The 23,375-nt window shown below is 36.3% G+C and overlaps 1 protein-coding gene across 2 annotated transcripts in view; it reads left to right on the top strand.

Moving 5' to 3' along the window:
- The first annotated feature begins 5,349 nt into the window (after positions 1 to 5,349).
- Positions 5,350 to 23,375, top strand: part of LOC105229022 (uncharacterized) — an 80,013-nt gene continuing 61,987 nt past the window's right edge. Inside the window, exon 1 of one of the 2 annotated variants that reach the window (XM_049457352.1) lies at positions 5,350 to 5,754. In XM_049457352.1, coding sequence (XP_049313309.1) covers positions 5,472 to 5,754 — 283 coding nt within the window. In that variant the 5' untranslated portion in view covers positions 5,350 to 5,471. The remainder of the gene's footprint in view (positions 5,755 to 23,375) is intronic. The other variant, XM_049457353.1, reaches the window with a different exon arrangement.

Genomic DNA, 23,375 nt, shown 5'->3' with positions numbered 1-23,375 from the left:
CGGTAGATTAGTAATGGAAGCAACTGGGCTGCTGAAAACGGCATCTCCATAAATCCTAGCAAGACTAAACTGGTTTGTTCACTAGGAAGTATATAATATTAGAGGTGTACTTAGGATCAATGAGAGGAACATTTGTTCTGTATCTACGGTTAATCTTAGACAGGAAGCTTTCATGGAAACCCAACATCGAGGAAAGATCAAGGAAGGCATCGGTTGCCTTGTACTGCTGCACGGGAACCATAGGTAAAAGGTGGAATCACGCACCAAAGTCAGCACTTTGGCTTTATGAAATTATAGTTAAGCCTATAATGTTCTATGGAATTTTTGTCTGGTGGAAGAAAAGACAATACTCGCGAAAAATATCTTTCTGCATAAAGTAGCAGTGGACGTAGCCACGAAGTGTATGGCAGGATACTTAGACGATTACAATCGTTTCGCTTTTTTTCTCATTTTACTTCGAGGGAGATATGAGAATGAGGGACTCCACTTTTTACGGATGGATCAATGCTAGCGGAAAGGGTTGGTGGAGGAGTGCACTGTTCATTATCTCCAGTTCTTGACCACTCCAGTGTCTTCCAAGCGGAGGTGCATGCCGTAAAGGTAGAAGTAAATTTACTGATCCGAAGCAAAACCTTCTTCAGAGCGGTGACTATCCACTCCGATGGTAGGGCAGCGATATAAGCGATGTTATACTTGTAGACATCCAAAACCACCCTCAACACAAGGTTCAGGGCATTTTAGCCGATTTCTGATATGGGCGTTACAAGGATCGTGGCAAACTTAATATTCCCTGTTCAGGGTATAATTATGATTGAACTGTACTTAATTGTTTATAATTAACACACTGAATCATTCGAAAATTTCTCTTGTTTTTGCTTGTAACTTCTTTTTAATAATAAATAGAAGAGCTTAATTTATGCCGAGTTTTTCGTTTAATCTCGTTCATGGAATTATTTCGTAATGCCTTAAGCGAGTTTTGTTTTGTAAATTCGTCAACGTTTTCGGCAACTCGATGATCCTTTTTCAAGTTCCGTCTAACAATTGTCGAATACTTCTCCATCGGTCGAAATTCTGGAGCGTTTTGAGGGTTCTCCTCGTTTCTAACAAAATTGACATTGTTGTGCTTCAGCAAAGCCAACGTGGAATAAGCGTAATATACTGTGGCTAAATCAGGCCAAAATAATGTTGACACGATGAGTTCCTTATAAAATTGTATAAGGCAACCGTTTAGAGACTTCTTCTTATAATTGTCGGCCGATATACAAAGTGTGTTCCAAAGTAAACAAGACTTAAGAAAAAAAAAACAGAACAAATGGGTTTTTTCGGCAAAATCAATTTATTTTATTTAAAATAGTCTTCTTCTGCTTCAATACAGCTTTTTGCACGGTCCAAAAGCATGTCGAATGAGTGTTTTAGCTCGTTGGACGGTTTGGCCGCCAGTATGCCGGTGCAAGCCTTTTGAATGGCTTCTACGTCTGCATAAAACGCTTTCCTTTCACAGGCAAATGCATTTTTCCGAAAAGGAAGAAGTCGCACGGTGCCATACCAGGTGAATACGGGTAGTGGTTTATGGTTAAAATGCGGTTTTTAATCAAATAATCGTCCTCCGAATGTTGGAAAGGTGCACACACCTTTCGTAAGCCCAAATGTTCGGTCAAAATGTGATAAGTCGATGTTTTGGAGATGTTCAATTCCATTTCCATGAATTTTAATGATGATTTCGGCTATTTTTTGATGAATTCACCACTTTGAAAACGTTGAAACCACTCGAGTGCTCTGCTACGGGATGGGCAATCATCGCCATAAACTTGTTTCATCAATTGAAATGTTTCGGTAAAAGCTTTGCCAACTTTAAAACAAAATTTAATGTTGGCTCTTTGTTCGAAACTCATTTTCGCACCGATAACACTTAAAACGACATAATTTCACTTCCAATCAATGAAATGTCATGAAATTCTCACTGGACAATCGCTAAAGATAGCATCCTAACTCACCAGTCGACATATAGATGGCGCCACCAGGGGGCGCTAGATTCAAAAAGTTCTGTTTACTTTGAAACGCACCTTGTAGTACCCTTTGTGAAAAATGAAGTGCTCTTAAGGCCCCAAGAGCAACGAGACTGCCAGATGAGTATTTTCTCGCTAAATTTTACGAGATCAATTGTTGACATTGACATGTCGATATTACCGTCTTTTGGTTTTGTATAAAATTGTTGACCTGGTAATGGTCTTGAGTCCATTTCTACATATGTTTCAGCGTGCGTTACAACACGTGCTCTTTGATTCGAGACATGGCTAAAATTATATTACAAATAACTAAAAAAGTGACTGAAGTGAACTGAAAAAACAATAGATGCAGCAATCACACTTTCTAACAGTACTTACCGCAATGTAATCAAATGGCTAATTCATAAGAAACATTGAATTGAAAAAGTGCTGTTGCTTTTCGGTATAGTCCTTAAGTGTTTTAAATATACTTATCCAATTGGCCTCGATGATTACCTTACCTTTTAAGAGAGCTGACAACTTTTAAAAATATCCTTACTTTACAGCAACACTCTTCTGGTTTCGTTACAGTTATTTTGAAATTTTCATTTTAACATATTTCTAACAGCTGCTTTTTTATCGAGTTTGTCGCTTAAGTCTTTTGATTTCACTTTAGTTTTGATTACTCGATTGATAAATTTATTCTTATTCATAATTTGTATTCAAAACATTAAATACGCTGTCATTAGTTATTGGTTAAGCGACTGGTTTAATGATCATCCATAAATGCAAAGATGATGTTAAGAATGCAACCAGTTCCAGTGAAAAAATTTATATAAGTTAATATATGTAAATGCATGAATGAAAAGACACAAACACATTGCAATTTGTTTAGCGTAGAGCAATTTCTCACGAGGAGCAGTGGATGTGCTGAGCGCAAAGGCACAACATCGTAAAACATTACGACTAGTAGTGAGGTGAAAGGCTGAAAATTAATCCCAAATAGCAATATCTCAAAGAGTCAGTGAAATAGCACACAGCAATAGCCACTCAAGCGAACACAAAGCTTGTCGAAATAAGAGCAGCCTTAGAGGCTTACAAATAAGTCCAGCGCGGTGGCAAAGAGCAAGCAATCAGTACCAGAGAGCGACGAGTAGTTTACGGTTTTACGAATAGCAACGCCAACATTTAGTACGTTCAAAGCCAAGCAAGCATGCAGAGAGACGGCAGCTCGCTGGACAGTAGTGTAAAATATTTTGATTTTGCTACCAAGCAAGCGGCAAGCATTATTTAAGATGTTAACGGCGTGATTGTCAACGCGCGAATGCCAAAAGATCGCTACAGCATCACTGCGAAGAGTCAAAAGTGGCAATGAGAAACTTGGTGGGCGCAACGAAGCTACAGTGAGTGAGCGTTAATAAACGAAGACAGCGAGAGAGCGCACACCAAAGAGAGTTGATTGCAATTTTTAAAGCTTCAAGTAGAGGCAGTGCAGAGAGCGCATGTGCTGCAGCAGCTCAGAGTTATCGCGCTGGAATTTCATGGCTAATAAGTGCATGCGAACGCATTTGTTCAAGCAGCGCTTGCCACCCGCTGGTAGTCATTAAGGCAGCAGCAACAATAAACACAACAATAATAACAACGCTATTGATAAACAATTTCATTCTCTTACGTTTGTAACTACGAACTTCTGTGCATAGACCAGCTGTGGCGCGCATGCGCAGCATCTGCATTACAAATCTCCACGCTTCGACTTAATCAAGTGTAACGAACGAAGTGAAGCGTCGCACAAACAACTTTTTTCTTTAAGTCCACAACAACAACACACCATATACGGTGAAGAAAGGCGGTGTTGTGTTTGCATCAGTTTTTTGTTTGTTTTTTGTTTTGTTTTTTATTAGTTGGTGTTATTTAATAATCGAAAATTGGACGTCGCTGAAATATGAATAAACGAATATGCTTTCTTCGGCGCGGCCTTAATTAATCCGTTGGATAATAATGACACAAACATATGCACATGCATATAGGTGGGACAGGTGGAAGCCGAAACGATAGACAGCGACGAGTGGCCAGTGTGCGCTGCAACAGCTAAGCGTCAGCGGCCTCATTAGCACCTTTTGTCGCAACGAATTGTTGTTGTTTTTGGATTTAGTGTGTTTTTTTGGAAATTTTATTGCTCATAATTTGTTGCATTTGAATATTGTCAACAGAATATTTAGAAAGCGTTTTGATTAGTCGGAGATTTACATGCATAAAATATTCCAATTTAGTTTTGGTCGTCAAGCCGGTTGGACCAGCGCGTCGCAGGCGAAAGTGAGAGTGGTGTGCAGTGGTGAAGGTGTTTCAGTGGTGCAGAAATAAGCAGTGACCGCGGAGAAATGTAACGCGCGTCGCAGCCAGCTGGAACGGAACAGGTACATTAATATATACAAGTTAGCCAGTTGGCCAGCCCGATTCAGATAAGCTGCTGTTAAAAGCTAGTGGACGCGCAGGCGTGCGTGTTGTTGTTACGCTAAACTTGTTTTCGGTGTGTTAGTGACGTAACGCGTGTATGGTGTCTTCCGCGCATTTGTTTACTATTGACTTGAAATTTCGTTAACGATTTGATAAATAAACGCTGCATAGTAATCAGATGCAAGCGCTTAGTTATACAACAACAAATATAAAAAAAAATAATAAAAATAATATTATAAAAAATTAAAATACTCCAACAACAAATTGTATACAAAAACAACAAAAAGACAAGAAATTTTATACAACGACAACAACAAATATTACAAATATAATATATTACAACAATAAATGATATACAAAAATTAAAATATTTCAACAATAAATATGTTACAACAACAACAAATTTTGTAACAACAAAAATATTTTACAACAACAAAATTATATTATAAGCGCAGCAAGTTTTCAAGTTGCTGTGAAAAAATTTCTACTGCGCTAGATGCCTTAGTTGTAGCCAACGAACCCTGTTATTAATTTGAATTTCGAGCATCGCGCGTCAAGTGGTCAAGTGCGTCGCATTACCGCATAGCTGCCTGCGCTTTGAGACGCCGCGTAAACGCTGCACGAGCAGCGACTTTGCCTTGAGCAGCATTTTCGCTACGAAACGCAGCGAGTGGAGCGCATTCCGCGTGCGCCGGTCTAACGGTCAGTCACACATTTAAACAGTCAGTCATCAAAAGCGCCAGATATTTAAAGAAGTCATCACTACATCTTAAAAAGTATTTAAAATAATTATATAATTAGTTATAAAATATATATATATATATATATGTATAACAATAAAAATAAAAAAAAATTAATTAATTAAAAAAAATTATTGTAATAAACAAATTTATTTCAACATTAAAAAATAATATTAATACCAAAAAAAATAATAAAATAATATTAAATTAAAATCAGACTAAAATTAAACGTGAGTTCTTCAGTGCAATATTTTTAAGTTACAAAAAAACAAAAACAAATTGATTCGCCATAATGTCACGCGTATCGGTCTTACTCATACTCTTATCACTGGTCATTATCAACTCCGGCGACAGCAATCACAGCAGCAGCAACAACAATCACAATTATAGCAGAATTCATACATTTCCTCAGCCATTCAGCAGCGCCAACAACACGAAAATCGTCAATCATCCAGTTTCTAGTTCAACAAGTGCGGCAAACAATGGCGAAGAAACACGCGCACAACAACAGCAGCAACAGCAACCAACTCATCATCTGCAGCAAAAACAGCAGCTTGCGCAGCGCGACAAAAGAGGTGAGTTTATTAGAATTAGTATTAATAAAATATTCTGCATTTTATTCTAATTTATCAGCAAAGCAAATAAATATGTATAAATATATTCAAACAGTATACCATGTCGTATGAGCAACACAGAATCACTTTTATGAATGCTCAGTACATTTGATGGAAAACGTAAACTATATATAACTTTTAGAATAGTGGAAAAAAAATTTTAAACCTTTTTATATAGGGGACAATTTTGCATTAGTATAATAATTTTTAATAGTTTTTGCTTTGCAGGCGATGGTGCATTATCATCGTGTAAAACTCATGAATTGTTTTTCTACAATTCCGGCCGGTTTTGACAGATGTTCTCACGCAAACGCCTCAATACGGCCAAATAGAACTTCTTATTGAGCGGCTGTCTTTCCGGAACAAATTCATGATGCAGCAAACCACGAATATCAAAAAAACATAGAGCATCGTCTTGATTTTTGAGCGGCTTTAGCCTGGGTTTTTTTTCGGTTTCGGCACATTTTTTCCTTTCATTCAGATGATTGTTGACATGTCAAACTCATAAACTCATGTCTCATCACCAGTTATAATGCTCTCCATGAATGTGCTGTCGGAACTCACACGATCAGGGATGTCCAAAGAGACCTCTTCTTGAAAAAAATTCTGCTTTATCGAGACGAGTTGAGCAAGAACGCTTTTTGTACCCAAAATATCCACCAAAATTATTTGAACGGACTCTCGAAAGATGTCAAGCTCTCTTGCCTTCTCTTTAACACTTGCCTGGCGATTTTCAGGCACCATATCCTTCACTTTGTAATATTTTAATAAGTTGAAGAGGTCGAACGTCGTCCAGAACCAGGCATGTACTCAATGATCTCTCGACTGCTTTTGAAGGCTTTGTACCACTCGTAGGCTTGTTTTTTGATTAAAGAGAATCACCGTAAGCCTCTTCCAACATTCGCAACGACACGAAATTTTTTTAGAAACACAAAATTTGCGACAAATTCTTTGCTCGAGTAAACGAGTATACAAATAAGTGTATGTGTGTTTATATTTTATTCGTTATACAACAAAACAATCAATTCTATTTAACTACTAAATCAACTTTTATACTTGTAGATTTGTACACTTATGTATCGCATTTGCATCCGAAGTTAATTTAAACTCAACCGGGTCATAAATCAATTTGTCGCGAATTATATTTGCCCAAATTTGAATTTGTAGTTTTAATTCTTTTTAATATCGCGCTTGGCTTTGCATAATCATGAACTCTGCTATTGTTTTGTATCAGTACATTGCACAAGCTATCGCAACACAATTGGGACTAATGCTGCTAGAGTGTCTTAAGTGCTTTTTTACTGCAGCGCAGTAAAACGAGTCAAGTTGGGATTACGGTTTCCGTATTTGTTGCAAAAATATAAGGACGTCTGCGGATTTTATTGCGTTGTGATTTTTTTTTCAATCAATACTTTGTTTTAATAGTCAAACATAAATATCTTCTTCAAACATTTGTTCTTCAAATTCGACCCATACTGGTCAATTGAAACTGCGTGTTAAAATCGAATCGATCAAAATTCTTTTGTTAGTTTGGTACAACCTGTTTTGCGTTCATATGAACTTTGATCTTCATAGGACATGTATTAAGGCGAAACGTTTTAAAGTTTTAACTGGCGGTGTTTACCAAGACAAAAAAGAAATGAGCAACGGGTTTGCCTGAAATTTTGTGTTTCGAGTTGAGTCAGCGCTTCAGAATCGTTGAAAATATTGGAGAGTCCATCTTGTCATGAACATAGGTATTTTAGTGCAAAAAGAATTATGTGAAGGTTAAGTCATCGCCCCACCTCTGTTAATAACATCGAAAAATTAAAAGAAGCAGTGCTTGAATCGTTGTTATGACATTAAAAATGAGATTTCGGAGCATCTCTGCATCGCTTATGGATCGACTCTACACATTTTGGTTAATGTTTTGGATATGAAGCGTTTCAATGCTCAACTCGTACTAAAATTCCTGAATCCTTTGCAAAAACGACGTCGAGTAGACTTAGCAAAAACGATGCCTGACAATGTTGGTGAACACCTACATTCATTAAACGTATCATTACTCGTGACGGGGCGTGGTTTTACAAATAAGACGTTGAAACTGTTCAACAAGGCAGCGAATGGCGCTCCAAAAATGATTCGAAATGGCATCAACCGAAATTCGCTGAGGGCTTTGAAGACCATTCCAGACGAAGCTTATAACAAGTGAATGGAAAATTGGTGGCCAGAGGAGGAGCCCGAAGGATTTCATCTTGCTCAAGATAAAATTTCCACCAAATTTAATGAAGGAATACCCAGATTGACGTAAAGTCGACTATATTGGAGATAACTACTGTGAAAACATTTATATATATGGAAACCAATGTAATTCGTCTACGTTTTCGTCAGAAACTACAGTATGATGGACATAATGCGCCCACTCATCATATAAAAGGTGATCCATTTCCCTACTTTTTTAAAGAAAAAACACAGAAACTTCAGATTGAATGGGTAATGTTTATCATCATTCAAAAGCACATTCTTTGGCATATACTTTTTGAAGATTATCTCTTTTAAATGTTAGCGGCGGCTACGTCTGTGATGACTATCCGTTGAGTCTAAGTTTCAATTACTCGTTCGAGGATTTCGACTGGTAACTGGCGAAAAACACGCTTGATGTTTTGCTCTAAGACCTGAATTAATGTGGAATTGTCTGCATAGACTTTAGACATTACATATCCTCACAGGAAAAAGACTAACGGTGTGATAACACAAGATATTTGTAGCCAATCGACCAGCCAAAAACGTGAAATTATCTGCACACCGAAGTGTTCTCTCAATAAATTCATTGATTGATGCGATGTGTATGAAGTGGTGCGGTCTTGTTGAAACCAAATGTCGTCGAGATCGTGAACTTCATTTTTAAGCATCAAACAGTCGGTTCTCATGGCGCGATAACGGTCGCCATAGACGATTACGTTCTCACCGGTATCATTTTTGAAGAAATATCGACCGATGATTCCACAAACCACATCAAACCGTTGGCGGCACTTGAACCTTTTCACATTGCTTTTCGTCCCAAATGCGACAATTTTGCTTGTTTACATACCCATTGAGCCAGAAATGGGCCTCATCGCTGAACAAAATTTGGTTCAAAAATGTCGGATCTTCTTGGAACTTTTCAAGAGCCCTTAAAGCGAAACGATGTCACTTGGAGAGGTCAAGCGGCTTCAGTTCTTGCACACAAGTTGTATATTGTACGCTTTCAATTTAAGAATCTCGACGTAAAATATGCCAAATCGTTCCATACGTCAGTCCGAGTTGCTGCGAACGGCGCCGAATCGACTCTCTTCGTGTACACTCTCAGCTTAATCTGATTCTTAGTGGTTTGCGTTTCACTTACACGTTAGACGAGATATTTGAATCAAAGTTTGCCAAAACAATGCCCCAAATAGATTTTAAGCAGAGACTAAAATCTATTATCACATATTATTATTCAAATCTTTTCACGGTTAAAACCAGAGCAGACTTAACAACAAACATGATAGGACTGTTTATGCGCGATGTAAATTAGTAAATACTGTAGCTTATCGGAATCTTAATATATGCAACTAAATGTAGAGTAGAGTTGGCCAGTTTGCAGACATACCAGTTTATATACATACATACATACTCACACTTGTGGTGACAAAAAGCAACCGACGCAAAGCTGTCTGCCTGAGTGGCTGATAAAGAATTTTATCAATATGCGCGGAACCATGACTTATTAAGCGAACTGGTTTCGAATAGTGTCTTTCTTTATTTACTTATAATTTGGATATTTTGATGTTTTCTAGTTTCGGAAGCAGCCGTAAACCGATATTAATGTGTGTATATATTAAATAATGAACAATAAAACTAAAGCAAATTTAGACGTGGATAAACCATATATAGTTTAAGCCGCTGACCGCGTTTGCGTTGAATGTGAAGATTTCTATTTTGCATTTTTATAACCTGATCAACGTATATTAAGTTTGCCGCAAAGTTTATAACACCCAAGAGAAAGCGTTGGAGAGTCTATGAAGAATATATACAAAAGATTAGTGTGATGAGCTGAGTCGAATTAGGCAGGTTTGCCTTCGTCTGCCTGTACGTCAGTATATACACGAACTAGTCTTTCAGTTTCAGAGATATCGGTCTGAAATTTTACACACGACCTTTTCTCCCCAAAAAGTTGTATAGTTGTCGGAACCGCTAATATTGGACCACTATATCACATAGCTGTCATACAAACTGATCGAGCAAAACAAAGTTTTTTATGGAAAACTTTTTATTTGACTACCTTTCATAATGAAGTTTGGCATATATTATTTTCGGAGGCAAGACTATAATCTCCGAAAATATTATTCAGATTGAATCAATATAGCATCTAGCTGCCATACAAACGTAGTCATCAAAATAAAATTTAAGATCTTTCTATACATTCTTTATGCTAGAAAAGTTCCATTTATGAAGGGTATTATAGTTTCTATGCACCCGAACTTTGAAAAGGTTTTCTTTTTTTGCGATATACAGACATATTCACATATATAAAGTAATACATTTGATACAATTTGAAGGCATGAAAGTTGATTTTGATTTTCATTATTTTTTTTTAATTTTTTATATATTTTTATATGTTTTTTTTATTTATAATTTCGACTGAAATACTTGATTTTTTATTTTGTTTTTAAAGCTCGTACATTGAACCTCTCCAATAATTAATTAGTCTTCTCTAAAATATCTAAAATATGCAAATTTACGCTGGCGCATTCATTACATTGATTCTGGGGACAAATAAAAGCTTTGGAAATTCTTTAGAATATTAATAATCAAACTATGCAAATGTCGCTCTTGTAACAATAGCGTCTTTTCTCGGCTCGCGTGCTTTGAGCACAGTAGCTGAATGAAGTAATCGGACAAATTACTAAAGGTCGTTCAACTCGTTGTTGTTGCATGCCAATCAACTTAAATATTACTAATAATAGTAATTATAGTGGAATGAAGTAATAGGCAGAGGAAAAATCATTAGCGCAGACCAGAAGTGCGTGCAAATGAATCTCTTGACCTTGAGTGTGCTAACAAATTACTGCTGATTGTGCAGCTTTTGTTCTTCTTTTTCATAAAATCTATGAAAACAAGCGTAGCTCCAACTATTTCATCATTTCTATTAATGTTTGGCAAAGAAATTTTTTAATTTTTATTTTATGCTTTAAAACTAGTATTTTTTCACAAACTTCATTTTGCTTTGATAATAAAAAAAGCTTACAGAAAAAATAATATTTATTGCTTTATACAAATTCTTAATTCTCGTTCGCCATAACCGAAAAAAGTCAAGCATGCACAAATTTTTAATTCTTTTGTGAGATTTAGCATATTTGCACTTTTTATAATGAAATACAAAAGCAGAACTGTAATAAAACTAAACTTGTTCAAATAGTGAACATGTTTTTGTTTAAACAGTTGTTTGAAGTTAATTCGTATTTCTACGGAAAATAAATATGGTGAGAAAGCTACTGTATAGATTTTGGTTATTAATATGATATTATATGTTATATAAACAAACATTTTCAAAATATTTGGTAAATACTTATGTATAAACGGGTAATTCGCATTAGCCGTTGTCAAGTAACTATTGAGTCCAGGGTTTCCCAGTACCAAAAAAGTACCATGCTAATAAAACATAAAATATTTAATTATTCACACATCTGGTTGGGATTACTTTGAAGGCGACAAAAAAGCCATCAAAGTAATCCCCACCAGATGCAATAGGCTTATGCAAACGAATTTTCTAATCCCCGAAATACTTGTCATAAGTTGTTTTTGGGATGGCCTTCAGCTCCTTCACCAAATTTTGTTTTACTTCTTCGATCGACTGAAAACGGGTTCCACGGAGCGGCCATTTCAGTTTGGGGAACAAGCAAAGATCTCACGGAGCTCAATCTGGTGAATACGGCAGTTGATTGGTGGTATTTATTGCTTAATTGCGTTTTTGGCTTTAAATTCTTTAACAATCGTGGCTCGAAGCGATGGTGCATTATCATCGTGTAAAATTCATGAATTGTTCTTCCAGGATTCCGGGCGTTTTCAATGGATGTTCTCGTGTAAACGCCTTAAAACGGCCAAATAGAACTCCTCACGAATATTGAAAAAAATCAATGAGCATCTCCTTGATTTTTGAGCGGCTTTGGCGTATATTTGTTGGTTTGGGCTCATTTTTCCCTTCATTCAGATGACTGTTGATTTGTTTGCATGTCACACTCATAAACTCATGTCTCAACGGCAGTTGCATACAATGATCTCAATGAATGTGAGATCGGAATTCGCACGATCAAGCATATCCAAAGAGACCTGTTTATCGTACTCTTTTTGAAAAAAAATCTGTCGTTGGTTAGAAATACGATATTTGATCCTGTACCAACCGAAGCTGCTTGCGGTGGAAATTCATCTAAAATCAATCGAATAAAAAATAGTTTTATTAATACATAGTCTAGTGCCTGACCAATGTTTTTTTTTTAATTAACAAAATGGCGTAAAATTTTGTTTCAGATCTTTAGGAAAAAATCAATAGTTTATTGGTTACAAAAAATCGGAATTGATAAAAAACCCTCCATTAGGTATAAATTTCACTGAAATCTACCGAGCGGATTTTATGCTACAGTGGTCATAATTTGAAAAAAAAATGGTTTGAGAAAGCCGAGACTTGAAGTTTCACACGAACATTTCGGAGCACACGAAAACACTTTGGTAAAGAACTCGAAAAGTATTTGTCGGATTTACTTCAGAGAATATTTCTAAGATATCATACTTTAAAAAATAAAATAATGATTTTCTGAAAAATCTCACTAACGCTAACCCTTTATGTAAGTTTAGAATTATTGGATTAAATTAGAGTGTTCACTTAACACTTAACAAACTCCTACCAAATGTCACTCGACGCAATAAAAAAAACCATAAAATACGTTAACTTCGGCTGGAAGTTGTAAAACCCTTCAAGAGTGTAGTTTTTATAACATAAAAGGGTATAACAAGATCTTTATCCTGTTTTTGATTATAGTTTATACGGTTATGTGCTATAGTGCTTTGATATGAACTGTTTTTTCAAAAGTTATAACGTTGTCTTGGCAATTAATTTATAGGGGAAGAGATATTTTGGTCCAAAAGATGAGCAGTTTCTGGGAGGGAATACCACGTTGACTTTATTTCTGCTGAGTCTTCCTTTCTGGTGTTGAAAATAGTGTCATAACGTCTATATAAGCTACAATAAATGTTACTGAAGCAATAAATGTTCTTATGGAATAAATCCAGCCACTCTTCACTATTGGAATTTTGAAAAGCACACATGCTTTGCGTGCTTATACCGTCTTTAACTATACGACACTTATATTTCAACGTAAGGTTAGGTTAGGTTAGATGGTTGATAAGAGATTGCACGTGGACTGATAAATGTAGTCCTTTGTAAAGCCATTGAAAATAAGAACTCCAGTGTTCGGACTTACAGATCTGCAAAGCCCCTAGTAGCCAATACAAATTTGCAAAGGCGCTTAACTTCAACACCCGCCAGTTCGGTAGGATGTCTGAAGGTAAACAACTTTTAAATTGAAAGAACGCAATTTACATACATACATATGTAAAATTAATTTGAACTTGAGCATTTGGGTCAGTATCATACTCGTATAAAATAGCTATTTCAATCAATTGTTCGAGCAAGGAACACATTTAAGTTTGTGCACAAATATAGCGCTACCTAATAGATATCCAATTAAAAGAATTTAAAAATTCAAGCATCCGTATTTATGAAAAAATATCTAAGATACGGAAAAATAATAATTAATCAAATTATAGATTTTTTTTTATAAATTTTTCATAGGCGATTTGCTCATGTGTACTTATAAAATTATCTACATGCAATGTCTCAAGCATGTCCAAATGTTCGTGATATTTCATTATTTTGTTTAATTATGATAATTAACAGTCTACGGTCCTCTATTTTCCTCTTAATTTGAATATTAGCACGCTTATCACGAACATAAATCAATTTGGCAAAAATTATTCTTGAAGCAAAAGATTTTGGCGAGACTGTGAAATTTAATTATATTTTGTTTGAACAGCGGCAAAAAGTGCAAATTTATAGAAGAACTTGAAATATAAATTTAAAAAAAACTTAAATATGAACAATTGACTTAAAAGATATGGAAATACAAACATGGAATAGTCAGATTTTGTAGAAGATTTCGCAATTTCAATTGGGATATAAGAAAAAATAAATAAATTTTAAGTGAATCGTTAGCACATTTAATACAGTAGATGGTTTGAATAGTTTTTTATTTAATCACTTTTTGGTAAAACCGCAATTTTTATTTTACGCTAAATTCGCTTGAAGAATAACGAATCATACGATGGAATGGCGAACAACGTGGGATCCACCACATAAACATCGCTTTGAAAATAATTTAGAGTAGGTTATCCGGTTTAGAATAGGATATTGAGCTGCGTGATGAATAGTACTTGTATATGTGTGGCCAATGAAATCAGACGGATTTACTAGAAACAATTATTTTATTTTTTCCAAATTATTGATTGACTATTCTATTGACAATTTAATTCTATTTAATCATATATAACTTGTTCAGGATATAAAAACAAATATCATGCAGGACTTTTTACTGCTGGGCCTTTCCTTTCCCATATATCGGAATATGATTTGCTAGATGCTTAAAGACAAATAAAAGTATTTCTAAAATACTCTCATTTAAACAGTGTGGCCTAGACAGACATTCATTATTTTTCATAATTCTTCCTGACTTTTGACCCATATAATTTTTGTACTTAGCCGGCAGATACAAAGGTTGCTAACAGACTTCGAGGAACACTCTCAGAAAGGTACATTCCGAAATCATTTTTAATTTCGACTTCATCACTGTTAACTTGGACTACTGCGTCTTCTCCTAGCGGCCCCTTCTTCGCGTACATACCTTCGAGTGATATGTGAGTGGAGTGGAGTCGCTAAACTGGAGCTCTCAAACAAGTCTTTTCTCAGACTGCTACGTCGTTGTAGTGTCTTTCAAGCGGACTTCTCCGAAGTGCGGCTTCTTTTAGGTAGGTATGCATCCACTTCGGTAGGAGAGTTGCTGTACAGTAGAATCAAGCTACTTGTGGAGTGGAGAAAGTCTTCTGGTTCAGAATGGTTCACTAAATGTCCATTGAATTGCTAAGGCTCACATCACCGCAGCATAACTGGACATTCCATTGACACTCTCGCGGTGAGGATAAAGTTTTGAAGAACTCAACTTCTCAAAATTGCAATGAGGAAGATTTGGTGAAAACATTTAGACAATTTCACCTACACCTTTTAGCCTTCGCCAGGCATGCTAGGTTGAAACCTCCCGGTTGCCATATTTTTTACGATGTTGAACATATAGGGTGATTTTTTAGAGGTGTTAAACTTCCTAGAGTTAGACTTTGCAAACGGCAGCTTTTGTTTCTCGGCGTTCAACTGCCGAGTTGGAAGTGCATCTGTCTACAAAATGAACTATAACGAGTGTAATACCGGTTTATTATATAGAAGGAAAGTTTAAAAAGGTTCAATAGTCGAGGTTATTAGCGAGGAGCTCACGCTTTTACTATTTTTAGGGAAGCCACTATCAAAGGGACAAACTTCAGGATATAGTTGAGAACTGATAGTTGAAAACTACTCTGGGTAGCAAAAATAACTAAAAAGAGTCTAAATTAAACGAGCATCACAGAGGAAGAAACTTACAGTGCTTAAAAACAATAAAAAAGAATTGGTGCTGGAGCGCTTCTGAGACGAAAAATTAACTGAGAAATGAAGGGATATAGTAAGAACAGTAGACCGAAAATCATAAAGCTAACCTCCATATATCTACCGACATAACAAATCCTGTTCTTCTACTTTAAAGATATATAAACGTTGCAATATTTGGGATATCAAACCATTCTAAAAACACTATCTACATTCTTAAAAAAGTTACTATTTTAAGTTGTTGGTATGTCGAAGGTATTGTAGAAGCAATGTTTTTAAAACTGAACGTGAAATCAATATTAACAAAGACTTTAGATAAAGAATTCCTAAATTGGTTAGTCACACATTTTAACTGGTTCCAACAGAACAGAATAGACGAAATTTTTAAGATCGAATATTATAAAGAAATGGCTATGTCAAATTGCTACCATCGTCATGTGATTTGATTATGTTGGACTATCTTTTGAGATTTATTGTGTTAAATCAGGTGGGGTTAATCAGTTAGAAATCAACATTCGACATTTTATTTGGACGTTCCTGAAGTAATTTCGTTTGATGACAATAGCTAACTCTTAAAGCCGATGTGGATAAAATAAAGTCGTTGGCCGATTCAAATCTTTCAAAAACAACGCGAGAGATTGTTGAAAGATGAAATTTGTATACGGTGATTGATCATAAGTCCAGCAATGTCTAAAATTGATTTCGAAGCTTGATGTAAGGGTTCCTCACGTTTTTACAGAACGAAATTTGCTTTGTCGCATTAGTGATTGTGGTTTGATTAACAAATGTCAAAAAAGTAATCAATTTTTGAGCGCTTTGTTAATGACGAAGAAAATTGGATTGTTTACAAGAATAAGAAGCACAAAAGATCATAGCCTAAGAAAAATGCATCAGCTATGAAGACCCAAAAAAGATTGTGTTGTTTGTTTGATGGGATTTCAAAGGGATTTTATCATACAAGATCGATCATACAAGTTTGATGACTCTCCAAAAGCTTTTTAAGCTGGAATGGGATGTGCTACCACACTCACCAGACTTGATACCTTCGGCCTATTACGTGTTCCGGTCTCTGCAAGTTTTTTAGCTGGGAGAACCTTTACCTCAAATACGGTCATGAAAAACCACTTGAAACAGTGTTTTACCTGCAAAGATCAAAAATCTTACGAGCATGGATTCAATCTCTTGCCCAAAATATGTCGAAAGGTATTGGATTAAAACGGAGGATATATAATTTCAGAGACAATGAAAAATCGTGTTTTAATTGCACTAAAAATCGAAATTACTTAGTGGAAAACCCAATATTTATAAGAAAATGTCGGCTAGGCTGGTAAAGGTGGGGCAAATTGGACCGAAAGGATGATCTTAATAATACAAAGTCGCCATCACCTCCTGTTAAAAATGGAAACAATTCTTCATATGCACAAATCTCTCATAAAAGGTTTAATTTGTGTCAAATAGAAGGCACCTTACGGATAATTAGTGGCTCTTTTGATAGACTTATATTTTTAAGTATTTTTATCACTTAATTCATGACATTAAATATCACATAAGTTCTTCGTTCCCACATCAACTGTAAAAAAATGTGTACGATTGAATTCGAAATTCTAATTAATAACTTTTTTTTTCAACCAATTCCATGTAAAAACTATCTGTGTCAAATAATATAATTGGAAAAATTCGTACGCGGAAGCATTAAGATAATAACCTATTAATAAATCGAACTTTATGACCGATTGGTTTCGACTTCATGCTATACAAATCACAATTGAAATATTTCAATGTAATTGACATTAAAACCTTGAACTAAGTAGCATGAACCAGCTATGTATAGAGCAACAAATGAACTCTAAAGGTTTAATAAGAACTCAAATAAGGTTATAATTATGCCAGTAATAGATACAAGCTTTGTCAAACAATGGGCGGGAAACTTTTTTAATTGAAAGATACCGAAAAATAATAAACAAAGCTCTTTTATTATCATTATTGCAAAGGGCAAATAAATATGTACAGACAATAGCTCGTGGAACACCTTACAATAAAATTAGATGCATAAGCCAAGCATAAATGGAGATACAAATGCATAAGACACGAATATACAAATATTATAATATATAGTACATATGTACGTATATTTGTGCCAAGTCAAGTGTCTAACATTGAAATTTTGATTCAATGCTGGCAGGTGGTTTCTCGTTCTCGCTGCTGCCGCTGTACACGCGACTGCTTACGTATGTATGTATTGGTGTAGTCATATTGTACATGAATGCACGAATTCCCAAACTGAATTTGAATTATGTTTCGGTATTTACACGCGGATACCGTAAATGCGGCGATGTGTGCGTTAAGTATGCTGAGGGTCGTTAAGGTCGCGTAACTTCGATAAATCTCTGACACAAGCAGCTACAATGGCTGGTGGCACCAGCTATACGGTATGCAGCACCGAGCCAAAACAACAAACATGATAACGAAAGCGACAAAAAACGGTGAACCCCGGTTATTACAACAACAGCAAGTAAGGTGCGATAAGCGGAGATGGAACCGAATGCAGAGATAAGTGAGACTTTTGGTGTGATATTGCTACGATTCGGTTATTACAAAGCTATATTTATGGTCAGGTTTAGGTTTCTGAAGTCTAAAATTTTTTGTAAACGAAGAGGTGTGAAATACTATGTGTTAAATTTATTTCGCATTTTTTGACTTTTAATGCATAGCATACATATTCATATATTTTTTAGGTTAGGTTAGGTTAATCTGGTAGGCCAATAAGCCACGCATAGACCAATTTGGTCCTTTGCAATACCAAATGTAGTTCAGTTACTAAGATCAAGAGGTGTAATCATCCTTTAGAATGTCTACGCCGCGAATTTTAACAGACTCTGCGGCCTCATTATCTGTACCTTCTCCAGTGTATCATACCATGGTGACCATAGATATATTTTATAAGTATAGATTGAAATAAGAATCGTTAAGTAAGCTATATTACCCTATGCCAAATCGTACAAACGTGTATAAATTGCTTGCAATACGATTAGCAGCATTTTTGGCGAGACGCGAGACGCGAGACGCGTGACGGTTTAATGACAATGAGCAAAGTCTAAATGTGCGACTACAATTTGATGGATTGCAATGACCATTGGCTGCAGATTCGCAATTTACTTTGAAATACAACACATTTTTCAAAAAATTATTCAGCTTTTGAAACAAGAATATTACATGGAATTTCTGTATATATATATAGTAATTGGCTTTTACAGCTCTAGTATGTGTTTTAAAGGGGAAATATGATGCTCTTATATGTATGTATGTGTCTTGGTGCTTAGTGTTATTCATCAAATGGAGGGTTCTATAAATGAAGAGAAAACAGCGAACTTTGCTGGGTTTCTCGAGCAATTTTTTCATCTCAGTGGAAGGATTAACTGTTTATTGAAGAACACGGTCTTTTCGTTCTCCCTTAAAACCTCGAAACAAGTTTATATGACATTTAAAGAAAACAATTTAATCACATTTTATATGTTGACTTTATATAGATTGATTTACATTACCAGTTACTGATCGACTGAGTGAGTAAGAAATAATTTGGAAACCTCAGTTAGAACTGTTTCATAACAAAACAACGCTTCACATTGAAAATAGTCGTAAAATTAGGCAAACTTTGGCAAGGGCCGATTATATCAGGCTGCTTCCGATTAGTTCATGTGCCAGCTATAGCTATAGTGAGCCAATCTCAACAATTTCTTCAGATGCTTTATCCGATGCCAAATTATGTGAAGATATCTGGCAAATGAAAACATCATTCTATACAAGCACCTGATTCCTTCAGTTTTGTTTTTATGTCAGTTATATGCTATAGTGGTCCGATATCGGCGGATGTATGCATTTTAGCATCCCAGGCACATATCTACTAGGTAGGATTTTTTTGTGGGCCGCGGGTTGAGGACTGGATGCATGTATTTGCAAAATGCCCTTTGATTGATTTGATCTTTTATGCTTATGAGCGCCATGGGAGAAGTACATAGGTACCCACGATAAACACACCTGACGTTACCTTTTGGATGCTACAAACTTCGAGGCAAATTTAATATACGAGAACCCTGTTTGGGGAACATAAATTGTATTACAAATCTATGGAACATTAAGTCATATTTTTCCACCAAAGCAAGGTTACTGGTTTAAGAAGAACGACGCAGCAGATCGCGCTGCGAATCAAACTATTTCGTTTCGCAAAAAAAATTTCCTGGACATCTCATAAAAAAATCGAGATGGCATTGATTAGTTAACCAAATTTTCAGATTTGACACGTCTTTCTCTTGGAAATGCGTAACGAGTAAGTAAAGTACATATCCAGTATCCATACAACATTGGTGAGCTAAAGAACAACATTCGTGCAAAAATCGTCACTCTACCGCTCGAGTAGCCCGAAAAAGTAATGGAATGCGCAGCTAAAACAGTTGATTTGGCTCTACCAAGTGATTGATTTTGTGTTTACAAAATACTTACTACGAATAAATTATAAAATGGCAAATTAAATAAAAATAATGTAATTACAGAAAGCGAATGTTTTTTGTTTGGTGTTCAGTGCTTAGCTGCCTCAAAATCGCACAAGCATCCCAAATACTACACATCCACTCATGTAGAAAGTGACTTCTGTATATTGCTGTGAGTACATTATTAAGCTCTATTATAAACCGCAGTTTACTCTAATTCAAATAAATTGTGATAGACAGCAATTTGTCGATATTGCTGTTGCTGATGAAGTGTGGTTGCGAGCGAAAGTGATAAAATGCAACATTACTTCACCGTTCACCGCAATTTCGGCCGGTAATTGCACCGAAATGTGTTTTGAATGGTGGTCAATGTGTGGTTACAACATCACGATTTCACTTATTGACTTCGTTGTTGTTGTAATGAAATAAAGTGATAATAGCTGCCAACATTAGTAGAACGTCAGTCAGACGAGCAACAAACGTAACCGAAATGAATAGTTGATTACTGAAAATCTTGCTTGACAGACAGTCCGACCACAGTAAGCGTGTTGCGGCTATGACTGCGGCTGCGGTAGATGCGATGGCGATGACGTTGGCTGTGCTGCTATTGAGCAGGTGGTTCTCCTCGTAATTAACCTCATTTCGCTCAAGCGTTGCCAGCCGCCAACAGCAAAACAATGGCAAAGTAAGCGCACGTTTGATTCCTTGATGGCGGCGACTACCAGTGAGATCGGTTTTCATAATTGTTTACTGTTTTCACAAAAATCGTTTACTACTCATGATTGTTTGTATGCAATCGCAGTTTAATTATATAACAATTATTTTGTTGAAAGTTCGTAAAACTATGAAATTTTCTTACAATGCTTAATTGGCTGCTGCATTAACACACCCCATGAAGCTGTTCTTTCTTCACTCAATTTGCTTGTTGCCATTCGTATGCAATATTTGGTTAATCAAAATTGCCAGTTACATTGCTGTTAGGCTTACTATTGGCCTAGTCATTGCTGTCATATTGATTGCTGCCAATTCATCATTGCAACGCTTCGTCGTTCTGCTTTGAGTGCGTGCAACATCGCGTCGCATGCCGAAATGGGGTTAAATTTTTGGCAATAAATCAAGTTGCGCAATCGATTTGGTACGTCAATCGTGACTGTTCTGTGTTCCAATTACAGATTTTATTCAATGTTCTCGTGAAGCTCAATACGGCACTGTGACTTTTCTAATAAGAGTTCGTGATTGTTTCTGATTTAATCGTCCAAATCCGGGTTTAAGGAGAATTAACATTATTCCGATTCGTTTGTTGTGCCATAATTAGTTAATTTTGTTTCATAATTTTAAAACTCGAAAAGATTTTTTGTCTAAAGATGTTGAACGGAAATACATATATTCATTTCATGAACTTTCTGTATGAAATTCACGAACCCTTTACGTATTCGAGAGATAGTAGAAGGTGTATATAATAACTTATTTAAGAATCTCGAGCTTTTTTATAATTATTTTGTAAGGCAGCTGTGAATAAATGTTATTATAATGGACTGGCTACTGTATCAGGTTTAGGACTGCGTATGGGCACTTACCTCTATATGCTTAAAATAGTGGCCGATATCCATGAACCACTGATAAGGTCGAAAGAGTTTATTGACGGTGGGCTTTGATCTTTCATACAATACGCTTGGATATAGAGAAGTCTTATCCCACGGTGGTTGGCGCAAATAGTAGGGTCTCCCTTTTCATGGATTGGGGAGAAGCACACTTAAATACCAATCGTCGGGCATGCTTTCGCCCGACCATATTCTACAAAGAAGCTAATGCTTGCTCCTTATCTCGTATTTTAATAGCTCGGTCGGAAATATATCGGGCCCGCTGATTCATTGTTCATCAGTCGGGTAATTACTCTTCGAACTTCTTCAGGGTCGGGCAATAGAACGTCCGTTCCATCGTCATTAATTGGAGAATAGAGTTCACCATTTCCTGATGTTATGCTTTCACTGCCATTCAGCAGGCTGGAAAAGTGTTCCCTCCATAAGTTCAGAATGCTCTGGGCATCAATCACTGGATCACTCTTGGAGGTTCTACAAGAATATGCTCCTTTCGTAGAGTTTTCGATTACCACCCCTGTAGGCCAGCTTGTCAAGTTCTTCCTACTCACGAATTTTTGTGTTGCGAGGTAGACAGTCTGTTTTCTCTATTGCGACAGGACACTCCTTCTTGTGCCAGCTGTTCTTTTGCGTTTTCCGAAAACCGATGGCAATTTGCAGTTTTACGTAAGGAGTTTAAAATGCCGTTCCACAGTTCTCTTATACCGAGTTGCTGAAGAGTGCTCTCAGAGAGCAGGAGTGCAAGGCGAGTAGAAAATCGTTCTGTTGTTTTAATTGCAGTTTCTTCATATTTCAGGCCCTGCAAAGTCAACCAGCCTCAACCCATTTGGGGATCATGGTGACTGAATTTGCCGACCGTTGTGCCAAAGATATCATCTTTGCCCATCCTGGCGTTGAAGTCGCCAAGCACAATTTGACATCGTAACGGGGACAACTCTATTAGGAGACACTGTAGTAAATGTCGCAAAGACCTCTCGTCTCAGCCCTTGTTTCATCCATCGCACTCCTTGGACGGAGGTGAAGTCAGGCTTTCTTTTTCTGAGGATATCAATCTGTTGGGCAGCGGCATCTTCGTAATTACGAAACCGGTTATTCCTGGTGCATGCCCTTAAATCTTAATCCATAACATGTTTGCAAGCGTCGTCATCGAAAGAAGGGTCTCTCATCCAAAGCTGTTGTTTCCTTTCCTTTGGGACGGTTTTTACGTAGCGGGTCTCACACCCAGCTCACAAACCTGCGGAGAGATGGTCCGCCTTCAAACGGATGCTCTTTGACTCGCCAGAAGATACTTGGTCTAAGACCGGAAGTGATTAAATACTTGAGCCATATGTAAAGCAAGCGTTTCTGGCCACAGTGAACTTTTCTCATCTGAGTGAACTTCTACACATGACTTCATCCTAATGTTTTAGAGAGCTAGAGAGTTATTACTGGAAAGTGTGTATGACAAATGAGTGAGCGAAAAATAAAATTTAGATATAGTTGAAATATGTCATTGGTGTGAATATTAGAGGATATTCTACCAATAGATAAACCCTGACTGAGAACTGGTTTAATGTAATATTAAATATCTATAAGACTTCATAGGATATTCGAAAAAAATCGCTATTGTTAATCATTCCGTCACTCAATTGTTTGCTGAGTAATGCTTCCTCAAAGCGATATGGTATGCGGTACTCATAAAAGCCAATCTCCAAAGAGAAGAAAATCAACTTATACAACAAATATGTATGTGATTTTGAGCGCATGCTATTTGTCAAT

Source organism: Bactrocera dorsalis, chromosome 5, assembly GCF_023373825.1.
Source record: "Bactrocera dorsalis isolate Fly_Bdor chromosome 5, ASM2337382v1, whole genome shotgun sequence".
In the NCBI taxonomy this organism is placed as follows: Eukaryota; Metazoa; Arthropoda; class Insecta; order Diptera; family Tephritidae; genus Bactrocera; species Bactrocera dorsalis.
Note: the sequence above shows the minus strand (reverse complement) of the source record. Positions and strands in the feature narration are given on the sequence as shown.